The 19,266-nt window shown below is 36.1% G+C and overlaps 1 protein-coding gene and 1 long non-coding RNA gene across 2 annotated transcripts in view; both read left to right on the top strand.

Annotated features, from left to right (window-relative positions):
* The window catches only part of LOC126646212 (uncharacterized), a 185,984-nt gene that overhangs the window by 121,037 nt on the left and 45,681 nt on the right, over positions 1 to 19,266 (top strand). The gene's annotated exons all lie outside the window — the stretch shown is intronic.
* HHIP (hedgehog interacting protein) overlaps positions 1 to 19,266 on the top strand; it is a 77,272-nt gene that overhangs the window by 12,325 nt on the left and 45,681 nt on the right. Inside the window, exons 3-4 of the mRNA XM_050327388.1 lie at positions 2,513 to 2,669; positions 3,512 to 3,713. Of these exons, the coding sequence (XP_050183345.1) occupies positions 2,513 to 2,669; positions 3,512 to 3,713 (359 nt within the window). The remainder of the gene's footprint in view (positions 1 to 2,512; positions 2,670 to 3,511; positions 3,714 to 19,266) is intronic.

Here is a 19,266-nt window from a genome sequence, read left to right as displayed (position 1 = left end):
AACAGATACAAATTGTGGTGGTTTTTTTTTTTTTGGTAAGTTACTATAGTTTTTATACAAGAAAATAACAACATTCCACCCTTAATAACCAGGTGAAACTGTATTTACAGAGGTTACATTCCTTCCAGTAATGCAACATTTTTCTCAGTTTGATTCTAACCCCATTTTTTTACAAGCATTTCTAATGAAAATGGAACATAAGCCTTATTCTTTCTTGGAACCTGCTGATGGGTTTGCTAAATAGCAAAAAGGCAACTGCAGTGCAACATGTACTGAAGTGCATGATAAAATATTTCATAAGGAAATGGGATTAGTCTTACATATAAGAAAAGGCATTGCTACAGTCAAGTGAGTTTACATCTGATTGTAATTTGAAATGGACATGTACTGAGTGAACAACATGATCATAATATGCTCTCAGCTTTCCTGACTAAAGAAAACATTCAAGCCAAGAGTAGTTTATCTTTAGTAAATAGTAGATGGTATACTTAGAAAATTCTAGAAATGCTTAGTAATCTTACACCTCTAATTTGCTGTTGCATTTTTTTTTAATGAACCACTGTGCCTAGAGAAATAAATTATTAAAGACAAAACCCTGTATTCTTAAGTCAAATAATTCAACAGCAAGATTTTGGATTACCTTTGATTTTGGCTTTATATCTACAAGCCTTGGAATAGTACTCCGTGATTATATCAGAGTTCCTCTTCAGTTGTTCCACTTAAAATTATATCTTCCATTTTCTCCAATAACTACTATAAATTAAAACCAGCTCCTCAGAGATGAAATTTACTGAAACTCCAAATCATGGTAATTAAACTTTTACACCACAACACACTACCATGTGTTTCCAGATACTATTTTATAGAAACCAAAGGTAGGCTTTGTCATGTTATTTTTCCAATATTTTTAAAGGAAGATGTATATGAAAAGAAGTATAGTTGTGTGGGAACGGCTTTCCACTCCACAAAAATTCTGGGATCTAAAAAATTTTCCTATTCCACATAAGGAAGAAATTGAACTCTTTCGAAATTTTCCATGGAGAAAGCCACAGAAAGACCACCCCAGGATAGCTAATAAAGTTGTTAGGACATTTACTTGGGAAATGGGAGACTTAGGGTCAAACTCTTGCCTGACAGATGAGGGGCATTGACCTGAATATTCCTCTTCCTAATGAAACACCCTAATTACAAGACATTGGAGTATAGTGATATGAGGTTTGCTGTTTCTTTCTCATTTAGACCAGAAGTTTGAGTTTGGACCAGAAACATCATGTGAATTAAAATTTTGTCAAAACTGATAATGTTTCTGAAAAAGCTTTGCTTAAAAGAAACTGGCACTTTCCAATGAAACACAGCTGTCCCTGATCAGCTCTTGCTGTACATTATAAGCCAGAGGTTTTATGGCCAAGACCTATGGATTACTGCATTATTCACGAGTGGTAAAGCCATGCATAAATTAGGCCTCTAATTCCAGTTAACTGCTAATTCTGTGTATCCTATGAGTTATGTCCTGGACCATAGTACATCTTAAGACAGTTGCCAATAATAGAAAAAAGAATGAAGGCAACTTAAGACATATTATCTTCACGTTCTAGAAACAGTTCATGTATAACTAGCCAGGCTCTGTCTTCTTAGATTTAATACTCGTGATAAAAACTGGATAGCAATGACTAGAAATAGGTTTGTGAACAGAAATAGATACTTTTTATGTCATTAAACATAATGTAATAGCAGTAGTGGCAGAGTTTTTCCTCAAAGGCTCTCATTTTACCATCTTCTTGTTTATCTGGGCCTTTGAACTCATTCCCATTTTAACCTGAAAGCTAAAGACCACTTTTCATACAAGCCATGTCCAGTGCAGCGTGAGGCATATCCCCCGTTTTGGGACCTGAGGAACTAGACCTTATGATGGGACACTGATCACCCACTTCAATGCTTCAATCAGAGGCCAACTGCATGTCAACACAGTGCAGTTTTCAGCAACACTTCTGGCTTTCTGAGATTCACCTGATCTGTGATTATTCACCTCTCCAACCGGTGCCCTTTGCTGGCAGAACTCCACAGTCTTTACTTCATGCCTTTTACTCAAGTCTTTACTGAGATTTTGACTACAACAAGCCACTTAAAAAAAAAAGTTACATAGAAGCTACTCAAGCTATTTTACTGCAGATCCTACACTTGATTGATCGGTTAAAATCAGGAAGAAGTGTATCATAGCCTCAACTCTGAGCTTTGTCTCTTAATTTTTTAGTGAGTGAATTGTTGTGTCATTTTGAATGAATTGGTATTTTCACATAAGCGCACTGAAAATCAGGTTTAATACAAATAAAGACAAATACACTGTAAAAGGTAATAGTCTGTGTTTATTCAGAGCAGGCCTTTTTTAACAGATAGTGCTTTGTTTAAAATGACCTCTTTTTCCACTGTAATCTATTTAAAGATGAGTTTGATGACAATAAACTGCAGACATGACAACACACTAAATATTTGTTTGCTCTTTTGCATTTTTAAGGTTTTCTCCAAACTACAGCTGATGAGTTTTGCTATTACTATGCAAGAAAAGATGGTGGCGTGTGCTTTCCAGATTTTCCAAGAAAACAAGTGCGAGGGCCAGCCTCTAACTCCCTGGACCACATGGAAGAATATGACAAAGAGGAAGAGATCAGCAGGTTCATAAAGATAAATGCTGTTTAATCTGAAAAAAAAAAAACAACCCTAGCAAAGCCTGTGGTTTTCACGGTGAAACAGCTCAGTATGTCCTTATGTTCGGCAGCTGTGTTTTCCAGATGTGACTTACTTTTGCTGCTGCTAGTGTATGTCAAAAGAGAAAGTTACATTAACTTCAACATTTCAGTACCATTTGATATTTGCCTTGCTGGAAAGGTGTTAGAATCCTGGTTTGATCCACCCTGTGGATCTTGGTTATCGTCCAGCCTGTGGATCATACGTAGTTCTGGGAAGTAATTTCTACCTGAATGTAGTATTACTTGACTTTATTGTAAACAACTACAATAAGTTTATTAGTAAAATATTCATTTCATGATCTTCAATTTATTTAATGTATTTTTCTTAATGAAAATAATTAAATTAGATTATTCCATTGTAAGTCATTATTTTTAAATGGGGTTTAGAAGCCAAATTTTGTCGAAGTGGTGAAATTTACTGTGTTTATTTTATGGTGGAAATTCCGTATTTCTAAATTATTCTCTTCTTTTACAATTTTTTTTCCCTCCTATTCTTCTACATATTGGATCTAAGTTTGTTTAATTTTCTCTTTCTTGTATACAGACCAAATTTTGCTCAAGTGGAGTTCAAACTGATTCTCAGTATTATATGCTTCCATACCTTCATTTATTCTGGATATATGAGTGTATATTTAAATATATAAAACTGCTTTTACTATAAACTTTTCAATATCACTGCAGAGCAAACATTTTATGTTTTAGGGACATTGTTGTGTTGCAGTTACAAAAAAGAAGAAATGTCTCGTGTTTTCTTTGAATTTCTTTAGAAAACACAAGCACAACTGCTTCTGCATTCAGGAGGTTGTGAGTGGACTAAGGCAGCCTGTTGGAGCAGTACATTGTGGGGATGGATCCCATCGCCTCTTCATTCTAGAGAAAGAAGGATATGTGAAGATTTTCACTCCCGAAGGAGACATACTCAAGGAACCTTTTTTGGATATACACAAGATTGTACAAAGTGGAATAAAGGTTGGATTTTATACTTACCTTTACCTTTTTATACTATAGTATGTATAAGGGGGAAAAGGGAAGAAATGTTTTTCAGAAATTACTTTAATTTAAATAATAAAAAAGAGCAATGACAAGAGACACTACAGTTCTTTCTGGCAAGGAAGTGAAAACTTTCTTGTACTGGGAATGCAGAACATAATATCTTATAACTCTTACCAAATTTTTTCTTTCCTTTCATCCTTTCCTCACTTTAAATTCAAATGAAACTAGTCAGCAACAGCATTCCACAGCATTATCTTCATATTTTCATCATTTGGGCTCATTTCTATTGTACTGAATTCAGCCGAGTTTTGCAGTGATGCCAGTGGGAGCAAGTTTGGCTTAGGGCCCCCCCCGACCCGTGGGTGCTCAACATTCCCGTGGGAGTCAGACACAGGAGGGGGCCTGAAACTGCTCAGGGATCCCAGGGAGAGGGGATCTCTCTTGGCTCAACCTCAAATGTAGCACAAGCTGCCCTTAGTGAGAAGCTGCTTTAAAACTGCACGTATTTGAAGTGCACATAAAAAGCAACTGACCCTCAAAATTCAGACATGAGGGAGGGTTGGCGCAACAGCTTTCATCATGTTTAACAGGGAGACTTTCATGGTGAGGGGAGTGAGAGGTGAATGGGCACAGATGGGAATATGCTGGAGGGTGGAGGTAAGAAATAACATCTAGTTGTGGGGTAAGTACCAATGGAAAACTCATAAGTCTACTGGGGGATATTTTTCTATGGAAACGTCTTTGAGTGTTGTTCCATCTTGATTTCTTGTCACAATTTAGAGTGGTGATGCAAGTAAAATCCAGATATATCAAGAAAATTTAAACTGTAATCAGGTTATGCCTAGAACAGTTAGGACTATATATCAAAAAGCTTTCATGGATGAAAAACGTATTGACATAATCTTGCCAGAGTAATTTCAAATAAAAAACTATATCCATTTAAAGTGCATAGGACATGCTAACTGATAATTTTGTGTTTCAGCTATAAGGGCAACAAGCAAATTAAGATAGTCTTTTCTGCAAGAAGATCTCAGAGGGTTTTGGTTTGTGTTGAGTGAGAAATGAAATATATTGCACCTTTTTCAGGAAAAGAACTGATTCTCTGATTTGCTGAATGCTTCCCTTTCTACCCCTGTAGGAAATCCTTATGTTCAAGGTATCAAAACAAAAGTGACTTATCAGGGGTGTTTTTGAACACCCATCTAAAGCTGTTTCATATTTCTTAACCAAAAGTTCTGATAACCTGTACTTGCGAAAAACTGACAGTGAAATTCCCATAGAACTGCTACTGGTCCAAGACAAACCTTTCTTGAGGAGACTTTTACAGCTGCAACTTAGAGACAAAAGAAAAACTGATTTTCCATGCTTCTGAATAGGCAATAACCTGCTTGATATGACTCTAAATGGGTACCCTCAGGATCAAATTCAACTTTTAGTTCTGTTTTAAATCAGTGACCTGATCTTTTTAGTCTTTACTATCCTACCCACCATTTCATGCTCTAAATTGGATCTGTTTCAACTATAACATTTTGTATAAATAATTTGATGTTTCTAAACTAGGAAGTCTAATTCAATTCCCTGAGATAACAGTCCAGTGACTGAGGATAATTGTATGGCAGTGTTTAATGCAGGCTGGCAAGAACAGAGGCTTTATATACATTGCAGGTAAGGAGGAAGGGAATGTGCCTAGAAGCAAAACTCCAGCTCTTAAATAGAAAGAGTAAAGAATTTGAGGAATGAATACATTATATAAAATAATAAATAAATAGAATAAAACAAACCCCACATAATCCAAATGGTAGTTTTAAAACAAGGGTTCTTAAAACATTTTTATCCCCTGCAGTCTGATTCCTACAATCATTGTCCATGGTACCTTACCTACAAGGATGGAAGATGACTGTGACAATGGTAGCAGTTGTCACTACTTGACAGACTACTTGAAGGGTATTTGGCTTTACTTACCTGTTACACACTTTAAAACTAGAAATCAGTAATGGAGATTACTATGTGGATAGATGCTTCTCCAGCAGACAATGCAGAAAGTGTACAGTCAGCAATAAAAAACCCCCAGAAAACCAGGATCTAAAACACTGCATCCACACACAAAGTGCGAGGATCACTGAATGTGTCCTCTGTGCTTACTCGAGAGAAGTGTGTAGTGCCAGAATTTTGACTGCATGTATTTTTCTCATTGTGTCTGATTCTTCTCATATACTGGTGTTGTAGAGAACATAAAATGAAATCAATGAATTTTTAGTTGTCCCTGATCAAATTCAGGCCAGTGTATTCCTGTGAAGTGTTTTGCCAAGGTGAGTCACTGCCTTTCTCGAGTCCTCTATTCATTTACACATATTCATAGATGTTAACCCAAAGTCTATTCCATGCTTCAACCGTGGGGGTCCTGGTCGACAGCAGGTTGAATATGAGTCAGCAGTGCCCTGGCAGCCAGGAGGGCCAACCGTGTCCTGGGGGGCATCCAGCAAAGCATCGCCAGCTGGTCGAGGGAGGGGATTGTCCTGCTCTACTCTGCACTGGGGCGGCCTCACCTTGAACATTGTGGCACTTTTGGGCACCACAGTATAAGAATGAAGCGCCACAAGGATGGCGAAGGGCCTTGAGGGGAAACCGTATGAGGAGTGGCTGAGATCACTTGGTCTGTTCAGCCTTGAAGAGAGGAGACTGAGGGGAGACCTCACTGCAATTATAACTTCCTTATGAGGGGAAGATGAGGGGCAGGCACTGATCTCTGCTCTGTGGTGACCAGTGACAGGACCTGAGGGAATGGGCTGAAGTTGTGTCAGGGGAGGTTTAGGTTGGATATCAGGAAAAGGTTCTTCCCCCAGATGTTGGCTGAGCACTGGAACAGGCTCCCCAGGGAAGTGGTCACAGCTCCAAGCCTGACAGAGTTCAAGAAGTGTTCAGATGATACTCTTGGGCTCATGGTGTGACTCTTAGGGCTGTCCTGTGCAGGACCAGGAGTTGGACTTTGAGGATCCTTGTGGGTCCCTTTCAGCTCAGGATATTCTGTGATTCTCTGACTCCATGATAACATTATCCATAGAATGTTATTCTTGAATTAACCTAGAGACTCTTCATTGAAGTAAACAAAAACCATTCACCTCTTTTCCAGCCTTGGAGCAATGATAGTACCAAAAGGCAAACAATTCTTTTTCCCTAAAAAAAAAAAAAAAAAAAATAAAAATTTTCCTTCTTATATACAAGTGTCTGAATATAGCAGTTTCTGGTTTGTTTTGTTTTTTGTCTCTATCTGTAATACAAACAAATACATAACTCTAGTGGCAGTAAAAACAGTAGAAATATTTTTTCAAACTTTTAGGGATATGTTGTATCCAGTAAATAAGTATAACGATGATGATGATGATGATGATGATAATGCATCTGTGGTTGAATGAAAGGTAATTTAAATTGATGCCTCTGAAAACCATTTTGGACAGCAATCCCTATATTTTTTATGTTGATAGGTGGAATAAAAATAGTGGTAGTTGATTTTCTCTTCCTTTTCTAACATGAAGAGGAAATTTAGCAGTGATAAAATCATTATATTGTCACTAAGCAGCAGATCCTTTGCATGATGATTTTCCAAAGGATCAACTTAAAACTGTCTTGAGGCTCTGATATAAGCAAAAAACTGAAGTGACATATTTCCTTCATTAAAATAATCCTGGAGTTTAGTTTGGATCTCACTAGAATATTTCACTCATTACAGCACTGGCAGTCAGATAAGTAGGAAAACAATCTACAAAAACAGAGGAAGAGAAGTGACAGCAGTGTATAGCAATAAGTCATGTTTCCCTCCTAAAAAGATGCCATTGTGTTTCTTTAATGGAACTAATGGTTCCTGTGTTGATGAAATTCATTTGGAGCCCCTAACATTGTTTTGAGCAAGTTTGTAGGGCTTCTTCACTGGTCCTGCACATAAATAGGATTGTTTGGAGTTGCTTCTTGTCAGTCACTCCTATGAAGGTCTGTGGATATAAACTGAAACTAAGTAAGAAGAGTACAACCTGATGTGTAACTTTTATTGGTCCATTGGCTTTTAATGTTCGTTGAAGTTGTTGAGGTTTCTCCTTGAATATTGTTAGTGCAGTAAAATTACTGACAGTGACTTGATTTAATTTTAAGGAGTTCAAATGAAAGAGAAGAAGTGATAATTTTGTCTGCTGCCAGTATCTCAGGAGGAATTAGAACAAGCATGTGGAAGTCTTTCATAACAGAGATTTTATGAGCGGATGATGATTACTTGTGCTTCTTGGTGACTCTACTCAAGAGAAAATTAGATGCAAGATTACTGCAGATTTAAAAAAAAAAAAAACCAGCTTAAGAAACAGTTTTTCTTTGCACGTCTCCGAAATTCTAAAACTATTTGACTGCACGATTAGCAGGAATGCTGTTCTGATCTTTTATTTTTCAACTTAGTTATTGGAAGCCATGAGTGGATCTCATGATGAATTCGCTAATTCAACACCTGTGACCTTCTCAAATGCATTTTATGTCACACTGGATACATAAGTATTGTAGTATGTGGGGATGGACTGAGCACTTGGCCAGCTCTCTCCTGTTACCCCTCAGCCTTTTCTTCCCTATGTCGAGCATGTGGTGACAAGAAACTGTGTGTTTCAGTCGTGCCTCAAAGTTGAGTAAGGACATGAGTGAGACATGCACCTATAACTCAAATCTAGGACATGCAACTGGGCTCAGCTATTTAAGAATATATAGCCCAGTGTAGTGCAGAAAATACTGGTTCCAGCACCCAATATAATATTAATTTGTCCATTAATATTACAAACTACCCGGAATATGTGACATGCACTCAGAAGAAAAGAATAAACAGTTTACCCAAAAAAACCCAAACCTAAAAGTCTGCTGCCTTGTTCTGGTGATTTACTGCTCCATTATGTCATGGTGAAGACAGTTGTTGGTTACAGAGCAACATTTTACAGTTTTTCCTTTGAAGTCATGTAGCAAAGATGATTTTTTAATGAAAATATTATTACCCATTTTTTCTTTCAGACTGATTTTCACTAGAGTTATTCTCTTTTTGTTTTAAACTATTGCCAAGTAGAAGAGAGGCAGAAAGTTTGAATGAGAAACTATTGAACTAACAGTTTGATTTCAGTGACATTTAAGGAGACCTTAATCGACTGTCTATAAAAAATAGACCTGATGTGCCTGAAGCTATTGTCAAAATTTAGGCATAATAATTAAATGCTTTCAATTTGGATATAATGATTTCTTGAGATACAGCAGTGCTGGATATGTTATTACTAAAAGATCAGTCACCTTGTACTCCATCTGTATCTAACATACAGAAAAACAGTGAATACTGTAGCAGTTTTTCAACTTTTCTTACTCTCATGGCTGTATTTTATCTTATTAACTGTATTATTTCCTACGATTTGGAAACATTTAGATTAGTAGCAGCCACCATAAAATGTAGCACAATCTATTACATCAATTTTCACTCACTTTCTTGTCTCCTGAGCCCAAAAACATGTATTGGTCTAAAATATATTGGTGTAAAATAAATTGTTCAGAAGGGAAGGCATCAAGGTATGATTTGGCAACAACAAAAAATTAAGAGTCTATCACTTCGCTTGGGAGCTAAATGCTATAATCACCTTTCAAACTACACTCTGAAGAGCTAAGTAGCTCTAGGGCTGCAACTGTTAGTCCTTAAATCATTTTTGTGGTCCTTCCCTACAATCATTCAACTTCCCAAAATCCTTTTAAAATGAAGCCATCTGAACTGTACAAAGTAGCCAAGTTTACGTCTTACTGCTGCCAATGGTAAAATCAAGTCCCTGTAGTTAGATGGTAGCTTCCTACTTATAAATCCACCAACTGAATTAGCTCTTTAGTTACGGAATCGCAGTAGGCCGTCAGGTTCTGTTGCTCCTCATCTCTGATCCTTAAGTTATTTTCAGTTTATTGATTCTTTTTTTTTCTTTCTTTTTGATTGTCACTAAGCTGTGATGTGTATCTGCTGGCTGCAGGGTCATAAATTGTGCAGCGAGCAAGAACGGCTGCATTCTGTTGCCCTTTGCCTCACACAGTGACATGAAGAGAAACCCCTATAAAATGGGTATCCTTAAAATAGCCATTATGGAATTACAACTTGCACTTGTGTAGAGATTTTATTATTTTATTTTTTTTTTTAGCTAGTAATAAAATATCCCTAGTGTATCTCATGGGAATACTGTGATAAAGGGCAAAGTCTCTGAGGAAGGAAAGGGCAGGGCAAGGGAGGGAAGGGAAAGGAAAAGCGACAGAAAAATCTCAATTAAATGGTATCAGAGATCACTGTTAAGAATACAGGAGTTAGACTCCTTGTTGTCTGTCACCTTCTCTACTCTAAGACTGTGGTTTTCCTTGTCAGACACACTTAAGCTTTAACAGAAACTTCGCCTAAATCCTAAGCTTATAGTCACCTTTTTATTTCGTCTTGCTTTCAAATTAATCAGTAAGACTAGTTTTGTATGAATTTTTAATTCCCAAAGGGTTTGGGAATTAAAGATTTCCAAGTAATACTCTTAAGATGAGTTACTGTGTTTTGGTAGTTTTTATGTCAGAGCATGAGTACTTTCAGTCCTGCAATTAACTAATTACTAACAAGTGATCCAGTGATTAAGTAGGAATTTTCTGTGATGCCATGAAGAGTGCTGTGAAACACAGCAATCTGTATGTTCAGTATAAAACTATGAAAGCAGACTGTCAGGCATTAAATAGGTTAACTGTGCTCCTGTGAGCCAGTTATTCCAGAGCTACTCAGGATGAAATGAGCATCTTGTTGTCATAGGCATCGTTTTTTCAGGAATTCATGGTTAATAGTGAAACATCTACTATGCTTTCATGTTTGTATCCAGACATTGGAGTAGACTGCCCAGAAAAGCGGTGTTAAAAAGGCACATGAATGTGACACTTGGGGACATGGTTTAGTGGTAAACACGGTGGTGCTAGGTTAATGGTTGGATTTGATGATCTTTTCCAACCTTAATGATACTACAATTCTAAAACATTTAATCACTTGAATATTTATTAATCAGATTATTAAATATAAAATCAAATTAAAATTTGTTTAAAAATTACCACTAACTTCAGCATTGGCACAGCCTGTTCCAAGGAGCTTATAATAGGTTGTACTGTCTTTGCAGTGAGGAGTGCTGCTACAGAAAAATATAATAAACCAGGGATAAAAATCTATTTAAAACTTAGTGTGTGAATAGAATCAGATTGTTTGCATTATTTGCTGAATTGCTCAGTTCTATCACCTATAAAACTTACCAGATATTCCTCTTGACAGTGGATATGTATATTTGTTTTTGCATCATGTTGATATACAGGCAGACATAAGTTAACATATATACTGTCCGTCAATACCCATGGAATTTATGTTAATGACAGAAGACCCACAATTCACACAGTTCATGCTAATCCTTCCATCCAAGTCCAGTAATTTCAATTTGTTTTCCTCTGAAAACTTACATGGATGAGGGTGAAATCAGTGAACCTTTCTTGAACTTCTTTGCCTTGACATCACAGCAAGCTTGGTTTTCCACCACTTAGCACTAGTTTATAATCTCAGCAAAAGTTATCTTCTTGTCCCTAGAAAGCCAAACTTATAGTGGCTACTAAATTTGGGACCAATTAGTCCCAAAAGGGATTCTTTTGATGTGTGTATAGAAACGGGATCAGTGGAAGGATATACTTCGCTCCAGGCTTTAGGACTAGAAGAACAAATGTGAATCTGAATTTCTTCCTTAGTCAATCCAATGGGCCTGCAATTCTTCAAAGTTTCTCAAAAACATCGTCTCTGAAAACTCTGGAAAGTAAACCCTCGTTTTACAAGACCAAGCTCTCATCTCCCTATGAAGAATAACAACATTAGAGTACAGAACATAAGTATGACATATGTCCTACTATGAACAGAGTAAGATTTCATTTTACAATTAATTCCACCAATGCTGAGTGCAAATTGTATTTACTGTCTTGTCCTATACTTCTAAGACTAATTAAATGGTAAGACCATTTAAAATATGGGAAACTCTAGGATGCCTTTGGTGAGAAGCTGAAATGCTGTGTTGCCTGTGTTGTTGCAAAAATGATGAGACGAACAATGTAGAACTTGGCTTTCTGTTGGAGACTGCAGAGTAGAATATCCTTATTTATAATTATCTTAAACATGAATGAAATAAACACAATACACACAGCACAGCAGCCTGCAGGAGAATTCAGCCCTCTTCGTGAAAAGGGTGATTCTTTTTCACTGATAAGTTCTTTGTAATTTTTGAGAGGGTGATAATACTTTTGTGAGGACATAATATACTTCAGCTGTATTCAGCAACTGTAAAGTACAGCATTTTAACCAGCTGTAAAATGACAGTGAAATGTGCCTGGGTTTCTCATTAACAATTTGCAGATTTTGGTTCTAATCCTAATAGGAGCACACCAGTCCTTTGAAAGAGGCTGTACCTTAGCACCATATAGCTCTGTTGCTTGCATGGAAAAGGAAGTTTCTTACAATTCTGAAAAGCGTGTACCAAAAGCTCTAGACCTCTATTGTTGTGAGAGAGACTGCACTGGATAACCATACCCAAGCTAGCAACTGTGGAACAGTGCAGTGACTCTCAGGCTGTAAGCTGACCAGATGAAGAATTGCCAGTTTATTCTAAGGAAATCTGAATCAACAAAACAGTCGTTTCTGTTGATTTTGGGTAGTGTGTCTTGGATTTGAGGAGCTGAGAGGGGAAAGAAGATAATACTTTATCATTTTACATGCACATGTGTGGATTTTTATGTTCTGTGTTTCCTTGGGAGGAGTCCCATGGTGCCAATTAACCTAACTTATTCCAAAACAATTCTCTGTTTGGAAAGAATAATTTTCATTGTGGGTGTTCTATGAAATTGTATGCCTCATACCCTGTTATTACTGAGATGTGTGCAGTGCAATTGAGAATGCCAGTTTCTTTTCCATGCACTGTATAGATTATAGCCGTATCCCACACACAGTGCTAGATAATCCCTACTTTAATTTTGTTATGTGTTCAAATCCTTTTTGAGCATTTAGCGGTTTTCAAAATGTAAAAATCCATCATCTTCTGAAAGTGCATTTGTTAAAACCAAAGGCTGAATTTAGAAGTGATCAAAACCAATGAATAACATGGCAATTATCTAATTAAAAGGAAATTATTGCGTTTGCTGAAATATAACAGGCAGATCATGATAGCCAACACAAAATGGCAAAGAAGGAATAAAGTTACGCAGAAAATTCCATGGGTTTTAGCCAACACAGTTTCAACCACATGTTTTTCTTTAATGGGAGGAGGTTTAACAGTCCACTAAGGCTCCAGGATTCATCATCCCTTTAAGCTCTTGGACACCCCAAAATCTATAATGAGGTCTTAAGAATACTTCAGGGAACCCATGAAGCTCTCAGAAACAGTACTGTGTCCTTGAGACTTCTGTGTACTTTCCTGCCCATCACAACTATGTGATTTCCTGTGATATTACATCCCTTGTACTGTGGCACACAGAAAATGTGTCATGTCTTTGTCTTGAAAGAGATGAAAAATTGAGTAACACATACACTTTCATAGTTAATACAGCCCAACTGCTATTCCCTTATATACTTCCCCCAGATGCCACAGAACAATTTTCCTTTATATCCTCTTACACGCATTTTCTCAGAAGCTCTGAAGTCCTATTCTTTAGACAGGATCAGCAAGTTGGATTGAGGGAGGAACGCTTCCTCCAATGGAGCAATGGTATATTATCATGTTTTCCACACATTTTATCCCCTTTGCAGTAAAAGTTGGACAAATGATCTGCCCCTAATTAATGGGTTATATATAATTTTAGCTTTAAAAAGCATTCAGAACTAATTTTTCCCATTACCAAAATAAGAAAAAAGCTCCAAAAGATGAAACCACTTAGTAGCTGACACTTACTTTTCTTCAGTGTCCGTGTCTGCCTACATTTTCATATTGCAGGAATTTTTAAAGAAATTATTCCATAAATCTCAATAAAGTAATATTCTCTCTTAGATTTAATTTGGAAAATGGAATATACGATTTGTGGGAGAGAGGTCTCCAAAATACTTTCAACCATTTGTTTTTAATTTACAGCAGATACTTTTTAAAACCTTGATCTATCGTCACTGGCATTGGGTTGCAATCCCTACAACTGAATTGCAACAACTTTAATTTATGTAATAATCTTCATGCTAACTAAATGCCTTGAAAAGAAATAAAAGAGGGAATAAATCACAAAAAAGCTTTTAAATTTTTGACATTCCTAAAAATTTGGTGAATGTCTATCAACTGGATTCTCCATCACTGTAAGAGTCCAGAGACACAGCACACTGCAAGCACTAATAGATGAATGGATCTGAGTCACACTGTAGTGTGCATGAGAAGAGGTTTTTTTAATATCAAGATACGTAAGAAAAGAAGTTACTCAAGCTCTTCCTTAAAGAAAACACATGCCTTTCCATAGCAGACTGAATGCTTAATTGTTAGTAATGAATGTAAAATTATATTGTACACCACACAGAAGCCTAGTTGGAGATGTGACTAAGCACTATTGGCTCCCTTTATCCAGAAGCATACAATGTTTAAGAATGTTAATGCCTACGCTAAACCTTGAGCACTTTCAAGATCTCATCAAATCAGTAGAATTTCAGATTAGATGAAAGGCAGTACAAAACACTGGCAGCTTACATTGCTGCCATTTCCCTTCCCCATAACTGCCTTGCAAGATATAACAGGATAATATTATCAGGACACTCTTGCTACAGTGACTTTTTGAGGGTAAGAGCAAGAAGTGAGCAGTATCATCTGACAAGCATGTGTGTGAGTGTATAAACGAGGCAGTATACGATCAAATGAAACTTAACAAGCCACCTATGAGATTACTCCAGTTTGCCCCTGCAGTTACTTACAGATCACTGCCCTGCCAAATACAGTGTAGTTCCAAATGTCATGACAAAAATTTTGAAGCGACAGACAAATCCAAAAGTAGGGAATATTAGGGAACTACCCAACAGAAACCAGCCTCTGTTGGGTTTTACCCCTCTGCAAGTTTCCCCTCACTGCAACAAATCAGAATAATCTCACAGACAGTATCCATGTTTCTCCAAAGGCCTGTGGGGCTGGGAAGGCCACAGGTAAAATTGGATCAAACTCTATTTACAAATGTTTGGTTTAAAAAAAGTGTGACGGATTATTTAATTTAAAGCATACAGTTCTTGGAGCAGAAGCATTAAAAACTGTGGTTTTGCTGTAAATTAGTGAGTGTATTTTGCAACTTGCAACATTTTGCACTTCTTGTAAAGGTACATTCTCCTTGCAAATTACACAGTTGTTTAAAAATATTGCTTTTGAAATAGTTTGTTAAATATATAGGACACAAATAAAAGAACAAAAGGAACACCATTCTATACATTCCATATAATCCTCTATTTTGTATAAAATGCATATACATTTTATCAACATGTATAAATTTTATTATATTTTACTATCTGCATAGCTATTTCAGCTTCCAGAAGTAAGTATTTCTAAGGAAAAACAGTACCAAATGACTTAAGGAAAATTAATTTAATTAGCTTCTTACTAACCTACTAACTCATGAAATCACTTAATATGAATGGTCAAAAAAAATCCCAACAAAATGCATGAAAGAAAATATTACACTACTTTCAATCTGAGCAGAGATAACATAATCTTTTAATAAGGCCTGAGGAATCCTCTGTTCCATAAAACAAAATGTACCTTCAACAGCCAGTGAATAATTTAGGTGAATTGAAACAAAATGAAATAGAATCCTTAGTACTGAATTTGATTTATTTGGTTTTCTTAGGTGCTATAGATCATCAGAATAGAAATTACAGATCTTCTCATAGAAAGTGAAGAGAATATCTTATTCATGTGTTAGATGTACCACATATGCAGTGAAAGAGAGGTTTTTGGAGAAAAACATCTTCAAAGCTGAAACACAGGATTTTCAAAGAGCCTCTGCAATGTGCCAGTTTGGTTAGCAAATGTGTATTACCACTGAACAGCAGCAGTGATAAAATAGAAAGTGCCCAGGGTATTGCTGGTGTTATAGTATCACTCTGTCCGGAGTTCAGAGAAGCTCCCGAGGCTGGACTGCACAGAACTTGCTTCCGTTATGTTTCCCTTGTTTTCTGTGTGAATTCTTCTCATTTGCAAAAAGGTAGAATAGTGTTTCATTTATGCTGTCCTCAACTACACAATTCTTTATTTGATCAAAAAGTAGTAGAATTAGGATTTTTGTTTGACTGATTAAAGTTCTGGGTCCATGATACTCTGTTTTAGTTGTAACTGTTTGAAAGTTTATCGTCTTAATTTTGAGACTGTGGTGTTCTAATTGCACTGGCTTTTTGCAAAGAACTTTGTACTGTATTCAGCCAAGTTACAGGGTTTCAAAGATCATGGTCTTGGCTCAGGATAAATGGCGCCAATGAGCTAAACAAATTCCTGTTTTCTTAGTTCTTATAATACGAGAAAAATGGAAAGAGCAGAATACTTTTACTGCTTTGTACAAGTGAAACAATCCTGGAAACTGAAAAAAAATACAAGTTAACTGTGTTTATGTCAGCAAGACACACTATTTTAGAAATTATTTTTGGCTTTCTTTAGAAATGTGAACCACAAATTATAACATTAATGAAGGAAACATTTCTCTCTTGGCAAATTTAAGAAAAGTTTGATTAAAAGTAATTAGTTTGGGATTTAAAAGAGTGAGGAAATTCAGTCTAGTACAGACAAATATTATTGTTCTCATATCATGTAATAGCAACAGCTCTCTTGCACTATGCTGAACGAGGATACACGTCTAAATTTGTCTCAACTTCTGTTACTGAGAATGCTTTTCTAATGAGCTAGATTTTAAAACAAGGATTGAAATAAATGAGTAATGGGAAAAAAAAAAAGAGAAGGACTTCTAATCAGGAAAACAGTGTACATTCTTTCAAAGTCATGTTTATGAGTTCAGAGAAGCAGTGGATCTCGTTCAAAGACAAACCATATTTCAATCTGCTTTTCAGAACTACCATATAGTTCATTACTAAAGTTTGTTTTCAACTGAATCTCGGCCTCACAACAACTGATTACTTGAGATATGTTACTGGACATCATAACGGGCTTTCACTTATAAGGTATCACAGTTTCTATTTTCTATAGGTCATAGACTCCTTAATTTACAGTTTGGGTTTCAGGTGGGTTTTTTTTAAGGAACCAACTGCTGTTTCAGTGCGCTTAGGTTCTCAAGCCGTGGGAAAACCAGTAATTGGCATTTGCTGATTTACAATAACCGTGGGATATTTGACCTGCAAGAATTCGTGCCACTCAAACATGAATTTCGACATATACAGAGTTAGATGTGTAACTGACTTCCCAAACATACAACTTGATTCATGCACAGAGAATGAATATTTGAATTAAAAAAACTCCATCTCCTTTCACTGACAATTAAGCCCTTTAGACCTTAGGCACGCTTAAAAGAGCACTGAATAGATAAGTATTTCCTGATTACTTTTTCATGTATATCACAGACATATTTTCAAGACTTTCACTATAACACTGGAATAGTGTGGAGACACCAAACACAGTAATTTGTTACAAGAATTCTGGAATACTGAAAGGGCAAATCTAGTCTTGATGCAAGTCTTGAGCAAAATATATGAGTTGATTCAGGAAGTTAATGTGGCTGAGCCACTAAATAAAAGTGAACATAATATAATTAAGCTCAACATCCTCCCATGGGAACCTACCATAAGGTAATAATATTACAGTACTTTTCAAAAAAGGAATATTTTTATATTGAGGAAGTTAGAAATAGCCTGAAGGAGAAAGTTAGGAAATTAAAATCCATGGAAGCAACATGGAGGTTCTTTAAAAATACCTTATTAGACTCAGAGAAAGTGTGTATATACTGAAACAATTAGGAATTAAGAAGGTGAGAAATACAGCAAGGTACGAGGGAATGTTCAGGCCTCCAAAAAATAGTAATACTTTAATAAAATGGAAATCCAACTCAAGTGACACTAACAGAGCAGAATATAAATTCAGAACACCAGAATAAGGGTTATATCCTACCATTGTTTCTCTGGCAGAGTAAGTAGGAGTTTCCCATAAATATTTATGGTAGAACAACATTCTGAGGTTTGAGAGGAAATTTTTAAGGACAAACAGGGAAAAATACAGAGATTTTTTTTAATACATTGTGATAAAAGAACTTCCTCAAACCAGGTGATGGTCTTTGGCAGAGGCCACTTAGCTAGACCAATAGAGTATAAAAGCAAAAGCTGCAGCTTGATTTCTTTCCTTAAGAGAGACTGGGAAAGACACATCCTGTAGTTACTGTTTAACATTTGCCATTTCTCCACATGTAGCGTGAGAGGGGGGAAAAAAAAAAAAGAGGGAGAAGAGAAATCATGGAAAGCACCAGCATAAATTACCATAAAAATAAGTGCTCTAAAGGAACTGAAAATTGAAGTAGTTAAGATGATGAAGTGTACTATTTATTTTTACAAAATTTCACTAGTATCCGTGAGTCTGATTGTAAAAGGGCTCTGAGGTCATCTTGCAAATAACAGAGAAGGGAGAACACAGAAAAATCCTAGATGAAAAATTAACAGAGTTGTAAAATTAGGTCAAAAAAGCACTTTGTTTATGTGTTGATTTGTTGCCACAAGCAGAATGCTGTCAAAGAATTAGTAAGATAACAAAGTAGTTTATATTTCTGTAAGTTTTTATATAGTGTTTCTAAAGAAAGTAGTATGAGAAATTCCTAGTCATATAATAAAAAAGCCCTTTTGTGGTTCTGACTGTATTCAGGGAAGAACTGCTCTATCCAACATCTCCGGACATATCTCCAGTACACTGCTAAATTAGGAGCGAAAAACAAATAGCAGAAATAAATAACTGGTATCTTTTAAAATAATTTTAAAATGTGTCACCTAATATTGCTTCCAGAAAATCAGCTGTTACTTTGAAAATAACTGACAGAATTTGCTGGTGATACAAGATTAGAGTGCATTGGTAGGAAGTCTAGAGAAATTTCCTAAATCTAAATAATGAAATGGCACACTAAATTCAATACAACATCAAGAATCTTTAAACACCCAAAGAGCTCTCACCTTATTCTTTTCTATCCTGAAAAATATATAAGGAGCATAAGTGTCAACTTAGAGTAACTATCTAGTTATAAAATAACAGGTATTAAGCAATATCTAAAAGAGAGTTTTAAGTACTTTGGATAATGAACACTTGTCACTATTTAACTTGGCAGCAGTCTCAGGAGTTCAGCAAGACACAATTGGATAAAATAGTGTTGAAAAGGGGTTTTGTTTGATGGCATCTAAAAATATATTTTATTTGGAAAATATAAGATCTAGCAGAAAAAGGTGAAGTAATAAATTTCAAAGAAGGCAATTTTGCCTTTTCATTCTCTTCTTTTCTTTGATAAAAGTGTTTAACCAATTGAATGT

The sequence above is a fragment of the Myiozetetes cayanensis genome, unplaced genomic scaffold (genome assembly GCF_022539395.1).
Source record: "Myiozetetes cayanensis isolate MyiCay16 unplaced genomic scaffold, myiCay2020 scf33, whole genome shotgun sequence".
In the NCBI taxonomy this organism is placed as follows: Eukaryota; Metazoa; Chordata; class Aves; order Passeriformes; family Tyrannidae; genus Myiozetetes; species Myiozetetes cayanensis.
The sequence above is the reverse complement of the archived record's forward strand: the minus strand, read 5'-3'. Positions and strand labels throughout refer to the sequence as shown.